At 43.2% G+C, this 23,837-nt stretch overlaps 1 protein-coding gene and 1 pseudogene across 1 annotated transcript; one reads left to right on the top strand and one right to left on the bottom strand.

The window, feature by feature from the left end:
• The first annotated feature begins 10,292 nt into the window (after nucleotides 1–10,292).
• Nucleotides 10,293–11,210, top strand: LOC136539716 (protein GOS9-like). Its single transcript, XM_066531692.1, has 2 exons — nucleotides 10,293–10,451; nucleotides 10,585–11,210. Exons 1-2 carry the CDS (start codon nucleotides 10,449–10,451, stop codon nucleotides 11,029–11,031), a joined length of 450 nt encoding a protein of 149 aa, XP_066387789.1. The 5' UTR covers nucleotides 10,293–10,448; the 3' UTR covers nucleotides 11,032–11,210.
• A 6,963-nt stretch (nucleotides 11,211–18,173) lies between these two features.
• LOC136537083 (uncharacterized) lies at nucleotides 18,174–21,083 on the bottom strand (annotated as a pseudogene).
• Between the last annotated feature and the right edge of the window lie 2,754 nt (nucleotides 21,084–23,837).

Genomic DNA, 23,837 nt, shown 5'->3' with positions numbered 1-23,837 from the left:
AGCATCGCCCAGGACTATGGAACAGAGGAGGTCATTGAGTTCTGTGTTGACTTTATTCCTGACCTTGCCCTGATTGGTGTTCCTGAATCACGACACGAGGGGCGACTCAGTGGTAAAGTAACTTTAGGGAAGAAAACATATATCGGCATGGAAGATGATTATTTCAATAAAGCACACTACATAGTTCTTCAGAACTCGTCATTGGTGCATCCGTACATCGAGATACATAAGGAGTTCTTATGATCCAAATTTCCAGGGAAGACTGAAGCTTGGATTAGGTGTCAGCACATAGAAAGTTTCAGTGGTTGGTTGCGAAAAGAATGTCAAGGTGATGACAATATTGATGAGCAACTGTATTTGTTGGCTAGGCAGCCATCGTGGCATATCCTCACGTACCAAGGGTACGAGATAAATGGGAATACATTTTACACAGTTGTCTAAGATAAAAGGAGCACCAATCAAAATAGTGGTGTTCGCATAGATAGAACAGATCCAAATGGGAATATACAAACATATTATGGCCGCATAGAAGAGATATGGGAACTAGACTATGCACCTAATTTTAAAGTCCCTCTGTTCCGGTGCCAATGGGTGAAGCTGACCGGAGGAGGGGTAACAGTCGACAAAGAGTATGGAATGACAACAGTGGACCTCAACAATATTGGGTACAAAGAGGAACCATTCGTCCTTGCTGCTGATGTGAGTCAGGTGTTCTATGTGAAAGACATGTCTACAAAATCAAAGAGAGGAAAAAACGAAGACATCAACTCAATGATCAATGAGCCAAAGCGCCACATAATTCTTTCTAGGAAAATAAATATAGTGGGAATTAAAGATAAGTCAGACATGTCAGAAGATTACGAAAGAAATGTCCGAATTCCACCCTTCATAGTGAAAAAAGATCCAAGCATCATGTTAAATGATGAAGACACTCCATGGTTACAACAAGATCATAACCAAGGGTCATACGTCAAGAAGAAATTCACTGTTGTGCCCGCATGATACAACGATGCATGTTTAATATATTATGTTTTAGAGACGGATATTATGTAATATGTTATGACTTCACAATTGTAGATCTTGCTGAGATGATCAAACTTGGTATTCGGAGTTTTTTCATCTGAGGTCATTTAGTGTCTCATTTGAGCAAGTTTGACCAAGTCAAATTTGGTCAAATAAAAAAATAACACTTTGACTCTAGTATTATGAACTCTAAATGACTTTAAATTGAAAAGTTTTGAATACCAAGTTTGTTAAACTCAAAAAGATCTACAATTGTTGTTTTGGTCAACTTTCCATTTGAGAAAGTTTGGACGGTTCAAATTTGTGATTTTTAAATTTCGACGCCTACAAACTAGTTTTCGGGGCCCTAGATTGTCTCAAATTGAAAAGTTTTGAATACCAAGTTTGTTAAGCTCATCAATATATACAATCCTTATATAGGCCATTTTTTCATTTGAGAAAGCTTGAACAAAATGTAGTTCAAATTTCACAAGTGTGTGACATAGTTTTAGAAAGTATATATGGGATTCAAGAAGTTGTGACTAGTGTTTGATAAAAATTTCTCAAATGGGAAAATAAGCTATGTAACAATTGTAGATATTTCTGAGATGATCAAACTTGGTATTTAGAGTTTTTTCATCTGAGGTCATTTAGTGTCTCATTTGAGCAAGTTTGACCAAGTCAAATTTGGTCAAATAAAAAAACAACACTTTGACTCTAGTATTATGAACTCTAAATGACTTCAAATTGAAAAGTTTTGAATACCAAGTTTGTTAAACTCAAAAAGATCTACAGTTGTTGTTTTGGTCAACTTTCCATTTGAGAAAGTTTGGACGGTTCAAATTTGTGATTTTTAAATTTCAACGCCTATAAACTAGTTTTTGGGACCCTAGATTGTCTCAAATTGAAACGTTTTGAATACCGAGTTTGTTAAGCTCATCAATATATACAATTCTTATATAGGCCATTTTTTCATTTGAGAAAGTTTGAACAAAATGTAGTTCAAATTTCACAAGTGTGTGACATAGTTTTAGAAAGTATATATGAGATTCAAGAAGTTGTGACTAGTGTTTGATAAAAATTTCTCAAATGGGAAAATGAGCTATGTAACAATTGTAGATATTTCTGAGATGATCAAACTTGGTATTCAGAGTTTTTTCATCTGAGGTCATTTAGTGTCTCATTTGAGCAAGTTTGACCAAGTCAAATTTGGTCAAATAAAAAAACAACACTTTGACTCTAGTATTATGAACTCTAAATGACTTCAAATTGAAAAGTTTTGAATACCAAGTTTGTTAAACTCAAAAAGATCTACAATTGTTGTTTTGGTCAACTTTACATTTGAGAAAGTTTGGACGGTTCAAATTTGTGATTTTTAAATTTCGACGCCTACAAACTAGTTTTCGGGACCCTAGATTGTCTCAAATTGAAAAGTTTTGAATACCGAGTTTGTTAAGCTCATCAATATATACAATTCTTATATAGGCCATTTTTTTATTTGAGAAAGCTTGAACAAAATGTAGTTCAAATTTCACAAGTGTATGACATAGTTTTAGAAAGTATATATGAGATTCAAGAAGTTGTGACTAGTGTTTGATAAAAATTTCTCAAATGGGAAAATAAGATATGTAACAATTGTTGATCTTTCTGAGATGATCAAACTTGGTATTCAGAGTTTTTTGATCTGAAGTCATTTAGTGTCTCATTTGAGCAAGTTTGACCAAGTCAAATTTGGTCAAATAAAAAAACAACACTTTGACTCTAGTATTATGAACTCTAAATGACTTCAAATTGAAAAGTTTTGAATACCAAGTTTGTTAAACTCAAAAAGATCTACAATTGTTGTTTTGGTCAACTTTCCATTTGAGAAAGTTTGGATGGTTCAAATTTGTGATTTTTAAATTTCGACGCCTACAAACTAGTTTTTGGGACCCTAGATTATCTCAAATTGAAAAGTTTTGAATACCGAGTTTGTTAAGCTCATCAATATATACAATCCTTATATAGGCCATTTTTTCATTTGAGAAAGCTGTAGAACAAAAAATACTATATTTTCTCTATTTTTATAGGTTCAACAAAAAATTCCTGTCAATTTTGGTCAAAAACCGAGAAAAAATTGAAACATTGACGTTACAATAATGTGATAATAAATTTCCTATCGAATAATATTAGTTTTATTAATTTTAAGTTAGAAATATATTTTTGCATTAACAAAATACTTAGTATTAGTAACATTTATATTCTATATTCATAAAAGAAATTAAAAACTTTAGGTTACAAAATTTTCCTATTTACAATAAATAATTAGTTAATCAATAGTATTTTTTAAAATAAATATTGCAAAGTATTGAAGTTGCTATGGAATTAATTGATTAACCTAGTATTAAACAAAAACAAAATCCCAGGCCTTTCCAATTACGCTGGCGGGTTGGCAAATTTTTCAGGGCTTCAGTCCCGGCCCAGACCAAGAACCGGGACTAAAGGGTGGGCGGCAATTTTGGTGCCCGCCAAAAAATACCTTTAGTCCCGGCTGGCAACATGAGCCGGGACTAAAGGACATTTAGTCCCGGCTGGTAAGACCAACCGGGACTAAAGGGTTGGACCTTTAGTCCCGGTTGGTATTACCAGCTGGGACTAAATGCCCTTTAGTCCCGGCTGGTGTTACCAGCCGGGACTAAAGGGTCGCAGGCTATATATATCGAACGTCTGTTCTGTTCATCTTCGATCTCGCCTCCGTCGCTCAGTCGCCCGCCTGGCCGCGCCATCCGCCGTCGTCGAGCTCGTCTCTGCCGCGCCGCCATCGTCGTCTACCCCCGCCCAGCCGCGCCATTCTCCAGGCCCGCATCGCCGCATCCCGTCTCCGCCGCCGCACCCGACCCCACCATCCGTCGCCGACGCTCTTCCCGCGCGCCCACGCCATACGGCCTCCGTCGAACTCGATATGATCTGCTGCTCTCGATCGGCCATGTTTTTTAGATTTTTTTTACAAAGTCTCGGCTGTATGTTAGATTAAAATAAGTACATGTAGTTTATTGTTAGTTTTTTAGTTATTTTTAGATAGTTTTTGATATATTAGATTTAAATGTATTAAAATTTAATTAGTATTTTATTTAGATAGTTTTTTTTAGATAGTTTTTTATTATAGTTTTTGATATATGTTAGATTAAAATGTATTATCTTACTAGTTTATCTAATTTCATGTTAGATTTATTTAATTGGATTTAGTAATTATATATTCTATCTCTCTATATATATTATATCTAGAGAGAGATTCTATATGTATACATATGTACTTAATTATTTCTATATGTATATATACATGTACTTATTTTCATGTGTTGAGAGAGAGAGAAAATTGTATCTAGAGAGACATTCTATGTGTATCACATGCATATCTAGAGATATAGACATATGCACTTATTTCTATGTGTTGAGAGAGAGAGAAAATATATTGTATCATTCTATGTGTATATATATACATGTACTTATTTCCATGTTGATGAAATATTATGTGTTATTATATTTAATTGGATTTAGTAATTCTATATGTGTTATCACATGTACTTATGTTATGTACCATAGTAATTCTATCTATGTGTTATCTTGAAGATACAAATGGCTGCTCCGAATGATAACTTGAGTCATAACATAATGGCGGATATTATCAACGCCGGCACCAATGTGGATATAGATGATACGAGTCAGTACTTTGCTGATTATGAGGATATCCTGAATATGCCGGTGGTTGAAGATCAACAAATTGTCGCGCAAGAAAATACTGGCGAGGTATATTCGATTATCTATCATCTCTTATAGATGCATACGTACGTATATTTGTTGTTAATCGTTGTGTTTCTACTCATGTAGCCGGTCTATGGATCTACATCAACCACCGACAAAAGTAGGAAAGTCCGAGGGCCAAAAAAGCCATTAGAGGGCCGTTTCATAATATCAGAATTCGACACCGACACCGGCAAACCATTGGGACCACATGCTCAGACATATGTCAATCAATGTGGGTTCGTTGTAAAGGATAGGATCCCAGTTAGTGCTCATGAATGGAAGCAGAAGATATCCGCTCCTAATGTTAGTTTTGTATCTGATCGTGATAAGAACCTAGCTTGGAGAGATATCACTCAGCATTTCACATTACAAGCAGATGATGCTTTGAAGGAGCTAGTGAGGGATTGGACAATGAAGAAGATGGCAACATTGTTCCAGAGTTGGAAGAAGACATTGTATAAAAAGTTTATCTTGAAGAATGCTCCGCCGAATTTCAATGCTAAGGCGTTTGTCAAGTTGGAGTCCCATTGGGATGCCTTCGTAGAATACAAGACATCCCAAGACAGTGAGGAACATGTGATGAGGAATCGGCAGAATGCCCGACAGAAGCAATACCATCATCGCATGGGATCAGGTGGTTATAAGAGTGCTATTCCCAAGTGGCAGAACCTAGAAGCAGAGATTACTACCAAGGGAATCATACCTAAAACAATAGAGAAGAACTGGCCTCAACGCGCGAAGAATTGGTTCTACGCTCATGGGGAAGCCTAGACCTAGACACTGGCAAGCTAATTTTCGGCCAAAAAATTGAGAGAGCAACACAGAGACTAGCTCGTGCTAGGGAAGAAGCTGATAGTGGTGTTTTCAAGCCCAACAGAGAGAAGGATGAATTGACATATGCACTAGAGAATCCCGAACACGGTAGTCGAACAAGAGGCTATGGGGCGGTTCCATGGCTACACGCATTCCCAGCAGACAAGGATACCTACAGAAGCCGCCAAAGAAAGAAGGATGAGGAGGCAGAACGAATCCGTGCATTGGAGCAATTTGTTAACGAGTCACGACAAGCATTGCTTGAATCACGTGAACGAGAAAAATATCTTGAGGCAAGAATGCAGGAGGAGATCAAGAGGCAAGTGCAGCTAGCAATGAGTCAAATGCAATCGCAATCAACGCCGGGAGTCACCATTAGCCCCATTGGTCAGATGAAAAGCAGTTGTGCTTCTACGGAGCTGCCAGTTATTCAAGACGACGCTGGGTTGCGCTTCCCTGTTGATGACATTACCGAGCCTCTAACAACATGTGAGCTGCACATTCTAGATGGTAATAATGCATCAATCATGGTGGCTGTCAGGGTTGTATCTCCAATAGACCGAACGAAGACACCAAGAATCCATGGGTCAGTTATTCAACCTGGATATGCTAGCGTATCGGTCGATAGAGTGCTCAAAGGTTACAACAATGTTTCTCTTGACATTGAAGGCGGTGATGGGGAGAAGACACTAGGAGAAGCAGAAAAGACATTTATTCAATGGCGCAAACGCTTCATCATCATTCCTGGGGCGCCACCGCTTCCCCTACCTCACCCTAGGTACGAATGAAAGTGAATGAAATATTATTTTCCATTAATTTTCTATTGGCTTAAAAATAATTGACACATAACTTGTTTTTGTAGCAGGGTCTCCCCCCAGCCTAGCCTAATCATTCATTCCCCATCTCATCACAGCGTCGTGGGGGGCGAGACGACTTCATCCCCACGGCGATCGCCAACTCCTACACCGGCCCCATCGCCTCCACGACGATCTCCAACTCCTACACCGGCCCCACCGCCTCCACAACGATCTCCAACGCCTCCACGCCGGTCTCCACCAACACCGGCCACATCGCCTCCACGCCGGTCTCCAACACCGCCCCCACCCCCTCCACAGCGACGCACTACAAAGACGTCTAAGGTCCCGGCGGCAAAGAAGACCCCGAGAAAAAGAGTTATTTCTCAAGAAATACTTTCTGAAAAAACTGATGAGCAAATAGCAGCTGAAGAAGACAAAAAAGTGAAAGATTTTTTTATAGATACCAAAAAGAAGAGTCAAGCGAAGCTTAAGGAGAAGCCGTACTTTTACCTACCACAAGAGGTGCTGAGGCAGAAGGTCGATGCTCACAAGAAAAAGATGATTGAACTTCGTAAGCCTTCGCCACTATCAGACTATGACCGCTCCCTCGTGAAGTCACATGATGCAGATAAGAAAAGGAAAAGAGCATCAGGGAAGGATGTCCCACAGCTCGGACAACAGAAGCAACCAATGCAAAATCTTGTTGTTGCTAATCAATATGGTTCCAACATAGAAGTCTATCGATCAGACAACTTTGGAGAAGTGTCGGTTCAAGCCCTTAATGCTTTTTTTCAAGATATTGGTTTAACCTTGGATCAATTGACGAGCAAAGCTCCAATCCAGAACCTGGAAGTTGATACCTAGAAGACTTATAAATATGGCAAAAGTCTGTACAACCCTGCAGCTCTAAATGAATTGGGTACGCAAATGTAGTTGCTCAACAAGTGGTACATGCAGGCGTGTGGCAGGGATGAGCAGTGGATCTTTGTCAGATTTAGAGACCATCATTACTTCCGTGGCGATGACATCTTACATATTAGTTTCGAAGAATTGCATCAACTATACCACATGGACGCTCTGGACAAATCAATCATTAGCTCCTTTTGTTTGTAAGTGATTCTTACTTTTATTTAATAAACTCACTTCCATGCGTACGCGTATATAATTATCCTCACATGTAACTTATATTTATATACAGATTCCAGATGTCAGAGCTTCAAAGAATACAAGACACCAGTGTTGGCTTCATTGATCCTTATATCGTATTCAAAACCAGTATTATTGTCAAGGAGCGATGGGTATCTGAAGCACAGGAGAATATCATGATGTTCTTCGTGAAGCAGCACGACAAGACAACAATACTTTTCCCGTACAACTTTGAGTAAGCGTTAATAATAATGTAGTCTACACATTTTATGTAATATCAATACAACTTATATGCATATACGTGTGTGTATAAACCAATGCAGTTTTCACTGGATACTCATTGTCATTGAGTTAAACTCAAGTCGGTTACTAATCTTTGACTCGTTGAGAAAAGAACGGGCACTATACCAAGATATGATAGACATTATCCAGGGGTAATTTCGATCTCTCGCGCACAACTATTATTGAATAGACTTTGCCATAATTTATTAACGATCGTACATTATTGGTCGCACAGGGTTTGGAAAGAGTTTATTCGGCAACATCGCAAGGATTGCAAGGCACCACTTAATGTAGTTGAAATACCAGTAAGTTGTACTATATACACTTCCCCACGTGTTTAATTACTATATCGTACTTCAATTTACGTGTGAGATGATGAGAATAATCTTCTTCTCGTACAGTGGTGTTTGCGGCAGGAACCAGGTAATAACTTGTGTGGATACTACGTTTGTGAATTTATCACTGCGCACATAAGAAGAACTCCTGAAGATGTCCTCATAGTACGTATATATCAATTTTTATTTATTTTTAAATGAATATATATACATATATGTGTATTAATACTTTTCCTTTTATTTCAAATGCAAGACTGAATGGTTGAAACGAAGGGTCATGCAAAAAGACCATCTGAAAGCAGTTCAAGAGTCAATAGCAGGATATCTTCTAGAAAAAGTGCTAAATCCCAACGGCGAGTTCTACTTTGATCTTAAGGAATAAATGATGTAAATTAAATGTTTATTGATATCGTTATTTTCGAGAACAAGATTATGAAAGTGTTGATATATATATATATATATATATATATATATATATATATATAATATATAGTTTCATACTTTATTCGAATATAATAATGCTCAAGATGAGAATTAGATGTAATTATACGCATGCGTGTATTTATATTAGCAGCGTAGAATACGTACATAAAAACATATTATATATTAAACAAATACGTGTAACTGAACTGAAAACAAATTAAACAAAAAAAAAGAAAAAGAAAAGGAACCTTTAGTGCCGGTTGGGGTTACCAACCGGGACTAAAGGGTGAACCGTTAGTCCCGGTTGGTGTTACCAACCGGGACTAAAGGGTGCGCCAGGTTCGCTCGGCTGGAGGGCCTTTAGTCCCGGTTGGTGTCCCTCTTTAGTCCCGGCTCGATGACCCGGGACTGAAGGTTCCACCTTTAGTCCCGGGATCGTTGTCCCGGCGCGGTAACCGGGACTAAAGGCTGTTACCGCCCGGGACAACAAGTCCATTCTGTAGTAGTGGTAACTAGTCGGAGATAGTCTTAAAAAATAGAAGGCCGAATAGAAGACAAAATAGGAAAAGGAAAAAACCGAATTTACTATGTATAGTAATCGTATTAGGTATGGACTTTTTTTGTGTAAGAGTATGGACTCTTTGGTTAAACATAGACCATACACAATCCAATACGTTTTGAAATCGGACTCCGTATCGCGCTAAACAAGAGCTATTCTAATTTGTATGAGCACGGGTTGTATATATATAAGTCCGGACGGAAGAAACTCTCTATTGTCGGTAGTTAGAAGGAGACGAACCAAAAAATAGATGTACGAAAAAATGGCCAAAAATTCTGTCTCTTTATTATTAGATACAGATATAGATATACATTTGGTCAAAGTTGAAAGAGTTTGACTTTTTGGAAAACGAGAACGACAGTTACTCATAGGAGGGAGTACATACAAAAACGGTACGAATATTTTTTAATCGTATTCGAGACCGAATTTGTTTAGTCGAGTTCAGATCTATATGTATCCGAGTCCGAATATTCAACATCTGATACTGTATCCATATCCGAAATACTCAAATCGCATATTTATGATGTCGACAGCCAGTCGTATCATATGCGACATAGCTGACACTATCCATATTCGAATCCAAATCGGAGTAGAAATACTTACTCTGTCCCTAAATATCTGTTGTTTTCGTTTTCTAAGAAACAACTTTGACTAAATATATATTAAAAAATATTAATATTTATAATACATAATTAGTATCATTAGAAAGATGTTTGAATCTAGTTTTTTATTAAATTTATTTCTGAGATACAAATGTTGCATATATTTTCTATAAATCGAGTCAAATTTATGATACGCACACCAACGACGATAGTTATTTAGGGACGAAGAAAGTATGAAAGTAAATATAATATCAATCATATCCATCCTTACGCGTATCAGAAGTCTTCGCCTCCGTCCGTATGCGTATCCGAAGTCTTCGCCGGTAGAAGCGCCTGATAGTCATGTGTATATAATAAGCCATTCGTGCAAGTTTTGGCCGCCGACGACGAGATGCAAGTACATCCAGGTAGCTGGTAGGAGTAGCTTTCATCTGATCCTAGAAGTCAGAAGAGAGAGATACCTGTCGTTGTCCCTGTCGCTGTCCGCGCAGGAAACGTGGTTCCTTGTACGTGGAGGCCGCACAGCCGCGCAAACCAACAACCACAAGATCACTGCGCGTCCAAATTTGAGCTTTCTCTATCTGGTTTCTAGTGCCAACTACCCAGGTATAAGCTTAGCTTGTGCCTGCAATACTGCATCCCTCCTCCCTCGGCTCGTTCCTTCAGTTCTCTGGGGCCGGCGGTGACGTGAGCTCGCGACGGCGACATGGTCTCCTTCATTCCTCTCCTCATCTCCTGTTGCTATTGCTAGCTCCACCACCGTGCCATCGATCTTGTCCACTGGAGCTGACAATGCAAATGAACCTTATCTGCTCATTTATTTCCCTCTGTCCTGCCCGCAGAGCTCGGTGGTGAAGCTTGGGCCGTGGGGCAGCGGCGACCACGGCAGCGCCTACGACATCACGGTGGCGCCGCAGCGGCTGGAGAGCATCTCCCTCCGTCATGGCTTCATCGTCGACTGCATCTCCTTCTCCTACCGGGACCGTGACGGCAAGCTGCACACCGCCGGGCCCTGGGGCGGCACCGGAGGCTTGGGCGAGGAGACCATCACCCTGGGCCCCGACGAGTACGTGACGGAGGTCGCCGGGGCGGTCGGCCCCTTCGGGGAGCTCACGCACACCGTCGCCTGGCTCAAGTTCGTCACCAACCGCGCCACCTACGGGCCCTTCGGCCACGGCGATGGCACGGCCTTCAACATCCCCGTGCTCAACAACGGCAGCATCGTCGCCATGTTCGCTCGCGCTGGCCAATACCTCGACGCCATTGGCTTCTACGTCCTCCCCTTCTGATTTATGTATCTGTTCTCGGATCAATCGGTCCACCGGCAGAAGAGAGCCGCCGCTTGTGTTTGTTGTTTGACGAATAGATCATGCACCCGTGCGTGCATGCTGATGATGATCGATGTGTCCGTTCTGTTGGCCCGACATGCACCACAGCTATTTGGAATAACAAAAATGATTCTTGTGTCTTTTTTCCTCTTGCTTGGATTGAGTATTGACAGGATAAAACACTCATCAATTTGGTACTGACGAAGTCATCACTGGCATCTCGCTGGAACGTCGCCTACCACTGAAAACACAAATACCATTAAATCATGTAATATTCATCCTCATAGGGAGTTGAACCCAGAACCTCATGTGCTATTGAAACTGTTGTAACCACCATGCTACACGCCCTTTCGCATTAGTTGCGCTAGGTATACTCTAGCTAGCCACTGGTATACTCTAGCTAGCCACTGGCACTCTAGTCTAACAATTTTAGAGTCCACATCGGATCCGATCTAGCTCGCCACATCATCTCATAAGACCCAGTTCTACCGGTCCAGGGATAGCCAACTAATTAAGGCCTTAGGCTGAACCCATCAACACAAAACAAGCCTAAAAAAGCATCTTCAAGAGTCTTTGCAAAACTCACCCTCTAAATTATCATTTAGAGAACCATTCACATAAAAATCGCTTTCTATATCTTTCTAATCTCCAATAACTTTTCTATATCTTACTTGCACTCTAGAGAGCCATTCTCGTTTTTGTATTTTTGGCTAGCGAGAAATCCATAATAGAAGATGATTATATTTAGATAACCAAATAAATAAGTTGTTGTTGGTATTTTTTTCACCAAAATCTCTATTTCTAACAATTAGGAAGGATATATGAAGGACCAAAAAACAGCAACCAGAGGGGGTGAATGGGAGCCTCAAATTTCTTTCGAAACTTTAAGCCGCTGTTCCAAAATCACGACCCAAGAGCAAAGGCACTAGAGAATGGTATGATCAAAAGCCAATGGGTGGCTAGGTACCTTTGGTGATGACCAAGAGGTATAGCGGATCAACCAAAAATAGACGGAAACAAGGGCCCAGAATGTCTGCCGTAGGGAGCCTGGACTGTCCGCGGGTCAGGTCCAGGACTATCCGGGGTTGAGGGCCGGACTGTCCGGCGTTCAACCCTCGAAAACTGAACGATGAGAAACAATTTTGACCTGGGCAAAAAGAAGAACGGCGGACTGTCCGTGGTTGGATCCCAGACTGTCCACAAGTCAAACACTAGAAAACAAACTTGCTGAAACAGTTCTGGACACGCTTCAGCCGCAGCTCCGAACTATCCACGGGTAGGCCCGGACTGTCCAACGTTCAGAGGAGCAAAACATGACCAAAAGAAGACCTTCTGCTCATGACATGAACAGTAATGACAGACTGTCCGGGGGTTGGGGACAGACTATGCGCGAGTCGCGAAATCAGCACGAACAGAGTCACCCGAAAACGCTCGGAGCAAGAAAAATCCCGATTTGCGACCAAATCAAAACCAATTGCCACCTAATTTTAACCAGACGGTCACAAGGCAATAGGTGAGCTACCTCTAGGAGATCATCGCCCAATTTGAAGCAATCAACGGGAAATTGGATGAACACGAAAAACACCGGTTTTTCAACCTCAGAGCTTGATTCGCCCCGATCTATGAACTCATGAGGAATTAGATGAAATCCCTTGGTGGAAAGGCTCAACTCACATCCTAGTTCATCTCAGTGCAAAAGGAACGAATCAAAATGGTCTTAAAATGACAAATCGAACCACACAAGAGAAGGGGGAAAGGAAGAACGCGAAGAACACAAACGCGATTCACAAGACCAACTCACAAATCGAATTCCGAAGGACACGCGGAGGTTAGGGCCTCCAGTTCCCACTGCAATCTTTGGTTCTTACACAAATTATCCAATTTGTGGACCTCTCTCACAAGAAAACCTAAGGGAGCGGAAACCTAGAGAAGGATGAAGCAAAATGGAAGAGGTAAGGGAGATGGGAGCTCCCGTCATCCTATTTAACAGGGCTATTACACAATCCTAGTTTTGCCCTTAGATATTTTTGAGTCGAACCATTTAACTCGAGCACACTATGGTCCAACCTGAGGTAACATTCATCCGACGGCCACCGTGCCCTTCATGAGATAGCTTCGCCTCAACGCGAACTCCTCGATGCCGCCACATGCCATCCTGTTCCTCCTTGGAACCTCCGCCCGGGTTTTGTGGCCCAAACCCATGAAACCGGCCACCGATGGTTTTGAGGCCCAAACCACCAAACCGCCAGCGAGTAGCGTACTCCATACGCTTCCCCCACCACTCGACACATGTCACCGCTGTCCTTGACCAGCCGGCCGCCAAGTCCTCCTGAGCCCCGCTCGACTCTCACGTCCGCCGTCTTGACTCGGTCAACACGGTCACTCCCATGTACACTTGCGCTTGTCGATGTCCTAGATGTCAGCCACCACGGCTAGGTCACCCGGCCTCTTGGTCCCTCAATCCAAGCCTCACGTCCATCCTTCACCGCTCTTGGTCCATTGGCACGGCACGTCCCTACTTGACCTTCACCTCATCGTCGACCACCACCTCTGAGCTCCACACCTGCACACCGCAAGCTAAGAGACATGTTGCACAACACACTCACGCCTTGGTTAGTCGCAAACTCAACCTAGGTCGTGGATCACGTGGGCAATCACTCATCACAAAATGAACTACAAGGGCACATATCAACCTTGTTTTCATAATCTCCCCCTTGATGAGTGCATTGTCAACACCAACGCACGAACAGCTTGAGCAAAACAAAAAGAAGAAGAAGAGAAAACAAAGAACTCACCCAAATGACCAAAAGCCAGAGAAAAGCCAAAACAAGGTCATTTGAAATGAGCAACACTTTGCAAAAACTTGGTCCCCAAAGACATGGGCAACGGCTCGACGCAACTGAAGTACAACACAGCTAGCCCTCAAGAAGAGGCAAAACGGGCTCAACACCACTAGCAAAGCTCGAAAAGCCAGAAAAAGCAGCTAGACCCTCTAAGAGGCAAAGGCTCAACACATCTAGCAGAAGCAACTCAAATGCAACTCCCCCTAACAAATGCATGCACTCAACATGAGGTGGGTTTGGTATCTCTCCCCGTTTGTGTGTGGAAATCTCTCCCCCTTGTTGACACATGCACTTATCAAGCTAAACCCAAAGACTGCAACTCCCCGTCAAATATGCTATGAATGCAAAGGATGCATAAATGCAAAAGCTTCAGGAGTATAGTAATTAGAGTGAAAAGATGCTCTAACTAGGTGCTATCATGTGTGTATAGCAACAATTACAAGTGCTAGCAAATGCTCAAACTGATCAAGTGAAACGAAATATGATAGTTAAGCAATTTGAGCAATATTAAGCAATTTCAACAAGGGATTCACCACTGAAAGTAGCACATAGCAGGTATAAGCTAGAAATCAACCTAGTGCTAACAAGTGTATACAAGGTGAACTACCCCAAGCAACGGTCACACATCATGTCAAAGACGAACCTAAGACTTGTGTTTTCATCAAAATTTAAATTTATCGGAGTTTGCAGCTTAACACAAGAATTAGTCAAAACATGTGTGTGCGAGAGGTTATCGGTACTGTCATGCCTAACTTAGCAACCATGCCAAGCCTATGTCACAGACAATCAGAAGCTTAAGACAGTGGTTTTGGCATCCACTACAAGGCTCAAGTTCATCCAAATGTGCAATTGGAAGCCGTCTCGATACCTTGACGTAGGACAATACAGACCCATCTCGATCTTTTCTCATCACTTAGCTTGATTGTCAAGTTTTAGCACAAGAAAAGTTGTCCAAGCAAGTGAATGACTCAAGGCATGAGACATAACAACCTAATATATAAATGATAGCATAAGGGATCTCAACAAGACCTACACATGCTAGTTGCCAATCTCAGCGGTGAAGCAATTTTCATGTTTCAACAAGTTTTAGTCAAGTTCACAGTTTGGAAAAAACAAGCTCAGCTCATAACATGCATCAATTGATCAAAAAGAGCCTAAGCCAAAAGCACCATTAGGTACATGCATAACATCCCAAATAGAGCATAATTTCAATCTAATCACTATAGTCATGAAGCTCAAAATGCACTATAATACATGATGAAATGAAATGCAAAATGCAATATGATACAAAGGACAAAAGCAAAAACTAAGCTAAAAAGAACACAAAACTAGAGTACAACAACCAAAGTTCCCCTCCTCTAAAAAGGGAAACAAACTCCAAGCTCCCCTCGCAAGCGAGCAAACTGGGCTTGGTCAAGTGGTTTTGTGAAGATATCTGCGAGCTGGTTTTGGGTATCAACGTGGTGCAGATCGATATCACCTTTCTCATAGTGGTCACGCAAGAAGTGAAAGCAGACTTCTATGTGCTTTGTTTTTGAGTGGAGGACTAGGTTTTTGGCTATGCTTATGGCGCTGGTGCTGTCACAAAGGAAAGGCACTCGCCTAAACTCTAACCCAAAGTCTCTTAGAGTAGCCATCATCTAAAGGAGCTAGGAACAACAAGCAGCAGCAGCAACATACTTAAGTTTTGAGGTGGATTGGGCGACGCTAGACTGCTTGCGAGAAGACCAAGACACAAGAGAAGATCCAGAAAACTAACAAGTCCCCAAAGTGGACTTCCTCTCAACACAACACCCAGCATAATCCGCATTGGAATACTCACAAAGAGAAAGAGAGGAGGAGGCCGAAACCCAAAGACCGAACTTAGGTGTGAAATAAAGGTACTTGAGGATCCATTTGATGGTTTAACGATGAGACGTGTGTAGAGAAGACTGAAAGCGTGCGCACAAACAGACTGTGAACTGAATGTCTGGTCTTGTCATAGTCAGGTACAACAATGACCCGATCATTTTCCAGTACTCCTTCTGGTCCACAGCTTCTCCTTCCTCATCCGCATCAAGGGCCATCGTGGTCAACATGGGTGTCTAAAGAGGCTTGGCCTCACCCATATCGAATTTCTTGAGCACAGTCCTTAGTGTACTTGCCTTGGTGGACGAACGTCCCCTTGCGAGTTTGCTTGATTTGTAGCCCGAGGAAGAAAGTCAATTCACCCATCATGCTCATCTCAAATTCCCTGCTCATAGTATCTGTAAACTTGGCAACATGTGCATGAGAAGAGCCACCGAAAATGATATCATCCACGTATATCTAAACCAATAGAGTGTCAGTGCCTTGCTTGAGGAGAAACAATGTTTTATCAACTGAACCCATTTTAAAACCCTTATCAAGCAGGAAAGCTTTCAAACGCTCATACCAGGCTCTCGGGGCTTGTTTCAACCCATACAAGGCTTTGTGGAGTTTAGAAAACATGGTTAAGAAACTTAGGATTTTCAAAGCCAGGGGGTTGCCTCACATAAATCTCTTCCTCTATGTACCCATTCAAGAAGGCACTCTTCACATCCATCTAATACATCTTGAACCCTTTTGAAGTTACAGACACTAAAAGAATCTAATGGCTTCTAAATGGGCAACAGGAGCAAAGGTTTTCTTGTAGTCTATCCCCTCTTTCTGGCAGAAGCCCTAGGCTACCAATCTAGCCTGTTCCTCACTACCACCCCATCCTCACTCTATTTGTTCTTGAAGACCCACTTTGTACCTATGGGACGACAATCTGGTGGAGGTCGAACTAAAGCCCACACTTGATTTTGCTCAAAGTTCTCTAACTCCTCGTGCATAGCATTGACTCAATCGGAATTAGATAGTGCGTGTCCAACATCACAAGGCTCAAAGGAAGCAACGAAAGCAGAGTGAGTAAAGTGTCAGATGTAATATGACCTAGACCGCGTGACTCGCTGGTCGATATCATCGATCATGGTCTGAGGTGGGTGGCGACGCTGAATGTGCTGAGGTGCTCCCCTTGAAGAAGTCATCTCCCCCTCAACAGTAGCTGGGGCCTCCTTAGGTGCAGTCGACGCAGGCTGAGGAGGCTGCTCGCACGGACCCCAAGTAGTGGAAGAAGAAGGATCAGAGCCGTGAGCCGAAGTAGACGTCCTAGGCTCGAGAGGGGCAGCCGATGGTGTTGGCTCGAGATCACCCCAATCGGCATCTTCCTACTCCTCCTCCACAAAGATGCTCTCACCTATCTCCTGATCACCTGCACATTCAAAGATAGGAATGGAACAGGGCATGGTTTCATCGAATGTGACCTCATAGGTCTCCATAATTAGATTTTTTTCAAGGTTAAGAACATGATATGCATGAGAGTGAAAAGCGTAACCAAGAAAAATACTGTCGAAAGACCTAGACTCAAACTTGTCCAAATTACCTTGTTTTAGGATGAAGCATTTGCATCCAAACACCCTGAAGTGACTTACCTTGGGTGATCGTCTGAATCGCAACTCATAAGAAGTCTTCTTCATGAAAGCTCGAAGGAAAATGCGATTGGAAACATGGCACGTGGTGTTGATCGCTTGAACCTAATATCTCCTAGGTGTCCTATGCTCATCGAGCATCATCCTAACCATCTCAACAAGGGTCCGATTCTTGCGCTCAACAATGCCATTTGCTAGGGGACATAAGGAGAGGAAAACTGATGCTCGAGGCCCAAAGAAGCACAAAAGCTTTCAAAATGAGTATTCTTGAATTTTGTGCCATTGTCACTGTGAATCAGTCTCATGGAATTCTTAGGAAACTCATTTTGTAACCGAGGAATCAAATCCCAAGCATGTGAAAAAGCCTCATCCTTAATCTCCATGAAAAACACCCAAGAGTAGCGAGAAAAATCATCCACATCACTAGAACGTACCACTTCCCACCATCTGACCAAACCCAAGCTGGACCAACTGTGTCCATATGAAGTAGCTCATAGGGTTCCTTGGTCATGACTTGGTTCATAGGTGGGTGAGAAATGGCAACCATCTTCCCATGACAACAAGGGTGGCAAACCAAATCCTTCTCAAATTTCAACTTGGGCAATCCTCGGATTAGATCAAGTGAGCTCGACCTAGCTAGTAAGTCAAAGCTCAAGTGACCCTGTCTCCTATGCCACTTCCAAAGCTTAGAGGAGGATCTGGCCACCAAACATCGAGAAGAGCCAAAGGAGTGAGAAAAATTAGCTCGAAAGACACGGCCAAAAGGGACAATCTGGCAAACAAGATTTCCCTAAGGATCAAGAACTCGAGACAAGCCGGTCTTAAAGCGCACTTCAAAGCCATTCTAAAGGAGTTGCGAAACTGAAGGCAAATTGAAATGCAAATTCGAAACCAAAGCAACATCCTTCAAGACAAAACTCTCGTTGACCCGAATGGTCCCACGAGAAAGCACCTTACCTTTGCTATTGTCCCCGAATGTGATGTACTCCTTACATTACACGGGGTCGAGGCTGGAGAACCATTTTCAACTTCCGGTCATGTGGCACGAACAGCCGGAATCAATGTGCCACATGTTCTCTAGACCTCCATCCTATATCAATAGAAGGGCATGGGATGAGCAAATGGTGCAACACTAGGGTTAGTAAACTGTGAAGGATACCAGTGTTGGCTCATTTTCCCTAGAAAAGTGTTAGAAAAAACACCAAACATACCATGTCCCATTTGAGGAAAGCAAACACCACGTGGGGGAAAACATGGCCTGCTAGTGCTGTAGGACGGAAAGCCACTGCTGTGAGGTCCAAAGTCATATTGATCACTGACCTGAACCATGCCGAGAATGTCCACCGTGTGGTCTCGCAACCTGAGGCCTAGCACCTTGAGGCATTGCACCTGTAGGCCTAGCACTACGCCTCTAAATGGGTGGTACATGTACGCCATGGGGTGGGTGGTACATGTTCCGGTTGTTCAACTCATACTCTCGCCGCTCATCTCTCTTCCTCCTAAGCAAACTCAGCAAGATGACCATCCCTATGGCAGTAGTGACAGTGATACCTCACCTCTCTCTTGGGTGGTTGTTGGCTCACTCTCTTGTGGGTATGGTTCACTCTTGGTGGCCTTTTGGACTTTAGGAAGGGGATCCTCAGAGATGTTTGGTAGAGTATCAAGTGGGTTCTGGAGATGGTTAGGTTTTGGAAGCCAAACTTGTTTCTAGGGTGGAGCTTTTGGAGGTTCTTCAAACACTCCATCTTTGGTGGTAGGCAAAGTAGGCTCAGGTGGAGTTATCTTGATCAATTTGGGAGTAGTGGTAGGTTTCTCACTTGGTTTCAATCCACTGTATTCTCCAACCTTGCCATAGAGATTTTCACCCTTCCCACCTATAGCAAAGCCTACACCCGATGCACTAGTTCCCCGCCTAAACTGACTCATCAGTCATGCCCAACTGCAGCTCACTACATGACACCTAGCTCAAGATGACCTGGAGGTTTGTGTTGTCTTCCTTGGTTCTCATCTTGTCGTGACTGCTAGGACTCAAGCTCAAGCTCCAAACTCTCACAACGTGCACACCTAGCAGCAGTGCTATCTGAACTGGCCTTCTCAAGCAAAGAGATCCTAGCAACCTTCTCTGCTAGCTCAGATTAGAAGCCCGAGCAGGACTTGCACGCACCCAACAAGCTAGATCTAGACTTCAACTCATCATTCTTATCAAGCAAAACAACATACTTTGATGGCAAATCGGTAAGGTTGGACATGTGAACTACACAATCATCACACTCAACCTCGTCAGACACTACTACAACGAGCTTCTTAGCTTCCTCAAGCTCCTTTGGCACAATTTCTAGTTTGTCCTTAAACTGTTTCCTCTCATGGGCAGCACGCTTCAGCAGCTTACCTTGGCTAAACAAGGTGTCGTTCATGGTTTCAAGCTCAGCAACAAGATAGTCGACGGAAGGTGTTACCTCAGTAGTGTCGTCGCTGATGGGAACCACGTCCTTGCTAACCTTTACCTCGACATCTACCACCATGGTGCAAAACCCTCCATGGGTGGAACCGGCGATGAAGCAGAGCCCGTTCAGCTTGTCCTTGCGCTTCCTCTTGGACTCATTGTTGCTCAAGGGGAAGAAGAGTGGTCGTCGTTAGTGTCATTGTCGAGGTCGCTGAGGGAGGCAATGGAGGCGTGCTCCTAGACCTTGGCCTTCTTGAGGTACATCTTCTTGAGTGCATCCTTGTCAAATCCTCCCTTCGACTTGTGCTTGCCAGAGGTGTACTCGCCCTTATCCTTGCGCTTGCTGGAATCATACTTGTCGGAGGAGTGCTTGTTCTTCTTGGGGCAGTGGGCGATGAAGTGGTTGGGGTCTCCATAGCCATATCATCCTTCCTTCAGACCACTACTGTGTCGGTGATTCAAGCGGTTGTTGTGAAACCGCGAGAACCGGCTGATGACCAGTGCCAGCTCATTGTCCCCATGGGTCTCCAACTGACAAAAACCAAAGACGATAAGGCAAATGACATATGTGAAGGGTTAGCTAAAGAACTTGAACTGTTACCTGAGACCAAATCCATAGTCAGTGCAGAGGGGTTCTTGATCTTGGCTTGGGTCTGGTAATCAATCTCAGTGGACTTGAGCTTGCTGAAAAGCTCATCCACGGTGATGGTGTTATAGTTCAGGGGACTCAATGATAGCAGGACACATTCACATCCCAAACCTTCCGATCTAGGGCATATAGTAACTTGAGTGGCCTCTCATGATCATCATAAGGTAGCTACGGCTTGTTTGCCCATATCTTGTTCACAATCGTCTGAAAGCGAGAGAACATGGCATCAATAGACTCTCCATCCAACTGAGAGAAGTTCTCATACTCTCGCTTATACATCTCAAAGAGTCTAGTTTTGACCTATACGGTTCCCTCGTGATAGCTCTGAAGCCTCACCCAGATCTCTCGAGCAGTCATGCAATCAGAGACTCTCTCAAACTCAGAAAGCGAAAGACTCAAAAAGAGAAGACTGCGAGCCTTGCTATTTGCATTGTGTTGATCAATTTGATCCTGAGTGTTGCGAGCATTAAGCACAATGTAATTAGCATTCTCACAAATCTCCCAAACTTTCTAATCAATTCCCTGAAGATGCAGCCAACATGCAAATCTTCCAATAGGGGTAGTTTGTTCCATCGAAGAACTGATGGTTTGCCGGAACCACGCTCCATGTCGCCTTCGTGGATCACGGACCGATTAAGGTGGAATGATCCTTAACCGACTCTGATACCAATTGAAGGACCAAAAACTGGTGACTAGAGGGGGGGTTGAATGGGAGCCTCAAATTTCTTTTGAAACTTTAAGCCGCTTGTCCCAAAATCACGACCCAAGAGCAAAGGCACTAGAGAATGGTATGATCACAAGCCAACGGGTGGTTGGGTACCTTTGGCGATGACTAAGAGGTATAGCGGATCAACCGAGAACTAGACGGAAACAAGTGCTCGAAAGAACAAGAGAAAATAGCACAATCAGTATAGGCCCACACTATCTGCCGTAGGGAGCCCAGAACTATCCGTGGGTCAGGTCCCAGACTGTCCGGGTTTGGGGGCCAGATTGTCCGGCGTTCACCCCCGAAAAACCGAACGATGAGAAATAGTTCTAGACCTAGGCAGAAAGAAGAACGGCAGACTATCAGCGGTTGGATCTCGGACTGTCCGCAGTCAAACACCTGAAAACAAACTTGCTGAAACAGTTCTGGACACGCTTCAGCAGCAGCCCCGGACTGTCCCGCCGTTCAGAGCAGCAAAACACGACCAAAGAAGACCTTCTGCTCACGACCTGAACAGTACGATGGACTGTCCGGGGGTCAGGGGTGGACTGTCCGTGAGTCATGAAATCAGCACGAACTGAGTCGCCCGAAAAACGCCCGGAGCAAGGAAAATCCCGATTTGCAAGCAAATCAAAACCAATTGCCACCAAAATTTAACCACATGGTCACCAGGCAATAGGTGAGCTACCTCTTGGAGATCATCACCCAATTTGAAGCCAATCAACGGGAAATTTGGTGAACACAAAAAACACCGATTTTCCAACCTTAGAGCTTAATTCGCCCCGATCTATGAACTTGTGAGGAATTAGATGAAATCCCTCAGTGGAAAGGCTCAACTCATGTCCTAGTTCATCTCAGTGCAAAAGGAATGAATCAAAACGGTCTTAAAACGACGAATCAAACCACACAAGAGAAGGGGCAAAGGAAAAACGTGAAGAACACAAACGCAATTCACAGGAACAACTCACATATCGAATCCTAGAGGACACAGGAGGTTAGGGTCTCCATTCCCGCTGCAATCTTTGGTTCTTACACAAATTATCCAATTTAGTGGACCTCTCTCACAAGAAAACCTATGGGGGAACCTAGAGAAGGATGAAGCAAAATGAAAGAGGTAAGGGAGATGAGAGCTCCCTAATCCTATTTAACAGGGCTTTTACACAATCCCTAGTTTTGCCCTTAGATATTTTTGAGTCGAACCATTTAACCCGAGGGCACTATGGTCCAACCCAAGGTTAACTTCACCCGACGGTCACCGCGCCCTTCATGAGATAGCTTCGCCTCGACGCGAACTCCTCGATGCCGCCACATGCCATCCGTTCCTCCTCGAAACCTTCGCCCGGGTTTTGAGGCCCAAACTTGTGAAACCGGCCACTGATGGTTTTGAGGCCCAAACCACCAAACCGCTCGCGAGCAGCATACTCCATACGCGTCCCCCGCCACTCAACACGTGTCACCGCCATCTTCGACCGGCCGACCGCCAAGTCCTCCTGAGCCCCGCTCGACTCGCACGTCCGCCGTCTTGACTCGGTCAATACAGTCACTCCCATGTACACTTGCGCTTGTCGATGTCCCAAATGTCAGTCACCATGGCTGGTCACCTGGCCTCCTGGTCCCTCAATCCAAGCCTCATGTTCGTCCTTCACCGCTCCCGGTCCATCGGCACGGCAAGTCCCTACTTGACCTTCACCTCGCCGTCGACCACCGCCTCCGAGCTCCACACCTGCACGCCGCAAGCCGCAAGCCGCAAGCCAAGAGACATGTTGCACAACACACTCACGCCATGGTTAGTCGCAAACTCAACCTAGGTTGTGGATCACGTTGATAATCACTCATCACAAAATGAACTACAAGGGCACATATCAACCTTGTGTTCGCAATATAGAAAGTCTTCTTAGAGTTGCTCTAATAGGTCAGAACTGTCTTCACCTTATAATCCTTCCTGCGTCAATTTATGATGTGACATTAAACCTAACAATATTTCCGTCACATATTGATCACCTATTTCTATCAAACACAACTAATGAGACCTTGGGGAAGATGCTATCCTCAGGCCCTAATTCTGATTCTCCATGTCACATATAACCCGTGTAACTATCTGAAGACATTCACGATATTTCAGTTGCCATTTGTCGCCTTTTTTATCTAGTGTGACCTGCATACGTTCTCTACTGCTCCCATCAAGAACACCACCGCCTATCGAGGTACCCAACTTCATCAAGCCAATTCACACGTTCATAACAATGGTTCAAACGACACTTATTATCGTCATGTCATGGTCTTTGCTCAAAGCATGGTCCTCCAAGGGAACTTTTGAAAAAAAAAGTGGCTTGCTGCTATATTGGTTATCTTGGCTTGATCTGATAGCATTTAAATGATCAAGCCTCTCGTGTCCTTCATTAAATATGTTGACACAAACAATAAGTATGTATTTGGTTCTTTGGATGAAGTGGGATGGGACGAGCATTTTCTTTTTTAAGATGTTTGGTTTGGAGTACTAGTCATTTGGGACAGAGTCATCTCCTTTGAGAATATTCCCTAGAAATCATGCATACCGGGTGTGCAAGGAGGCCTTGTTTTTTTTTTCTATCGGCTCCAAAAATGTACATCATTTTAGGGTGCATTTGGGTGTTTGAAATGTTTCCAATTCTCACAA

This window comes from Miscanthus floridulus, chromosome 2 (genome assembly GCF_019320115.1).
Source record: "Miscanthus floridulus cultivar M001 chromosome 2, ASM1932011v1, whole genome shotgun sequence".
NCBI lineage: Eukaryota > Viridiplantae > Streptophyta > Magnoliopsida > Poales > Poaceae > Miscanthus > Miscanthus floridulus.
This window is presented reverse-complemented; position numbering and strand designations above follow the sequence as displayed.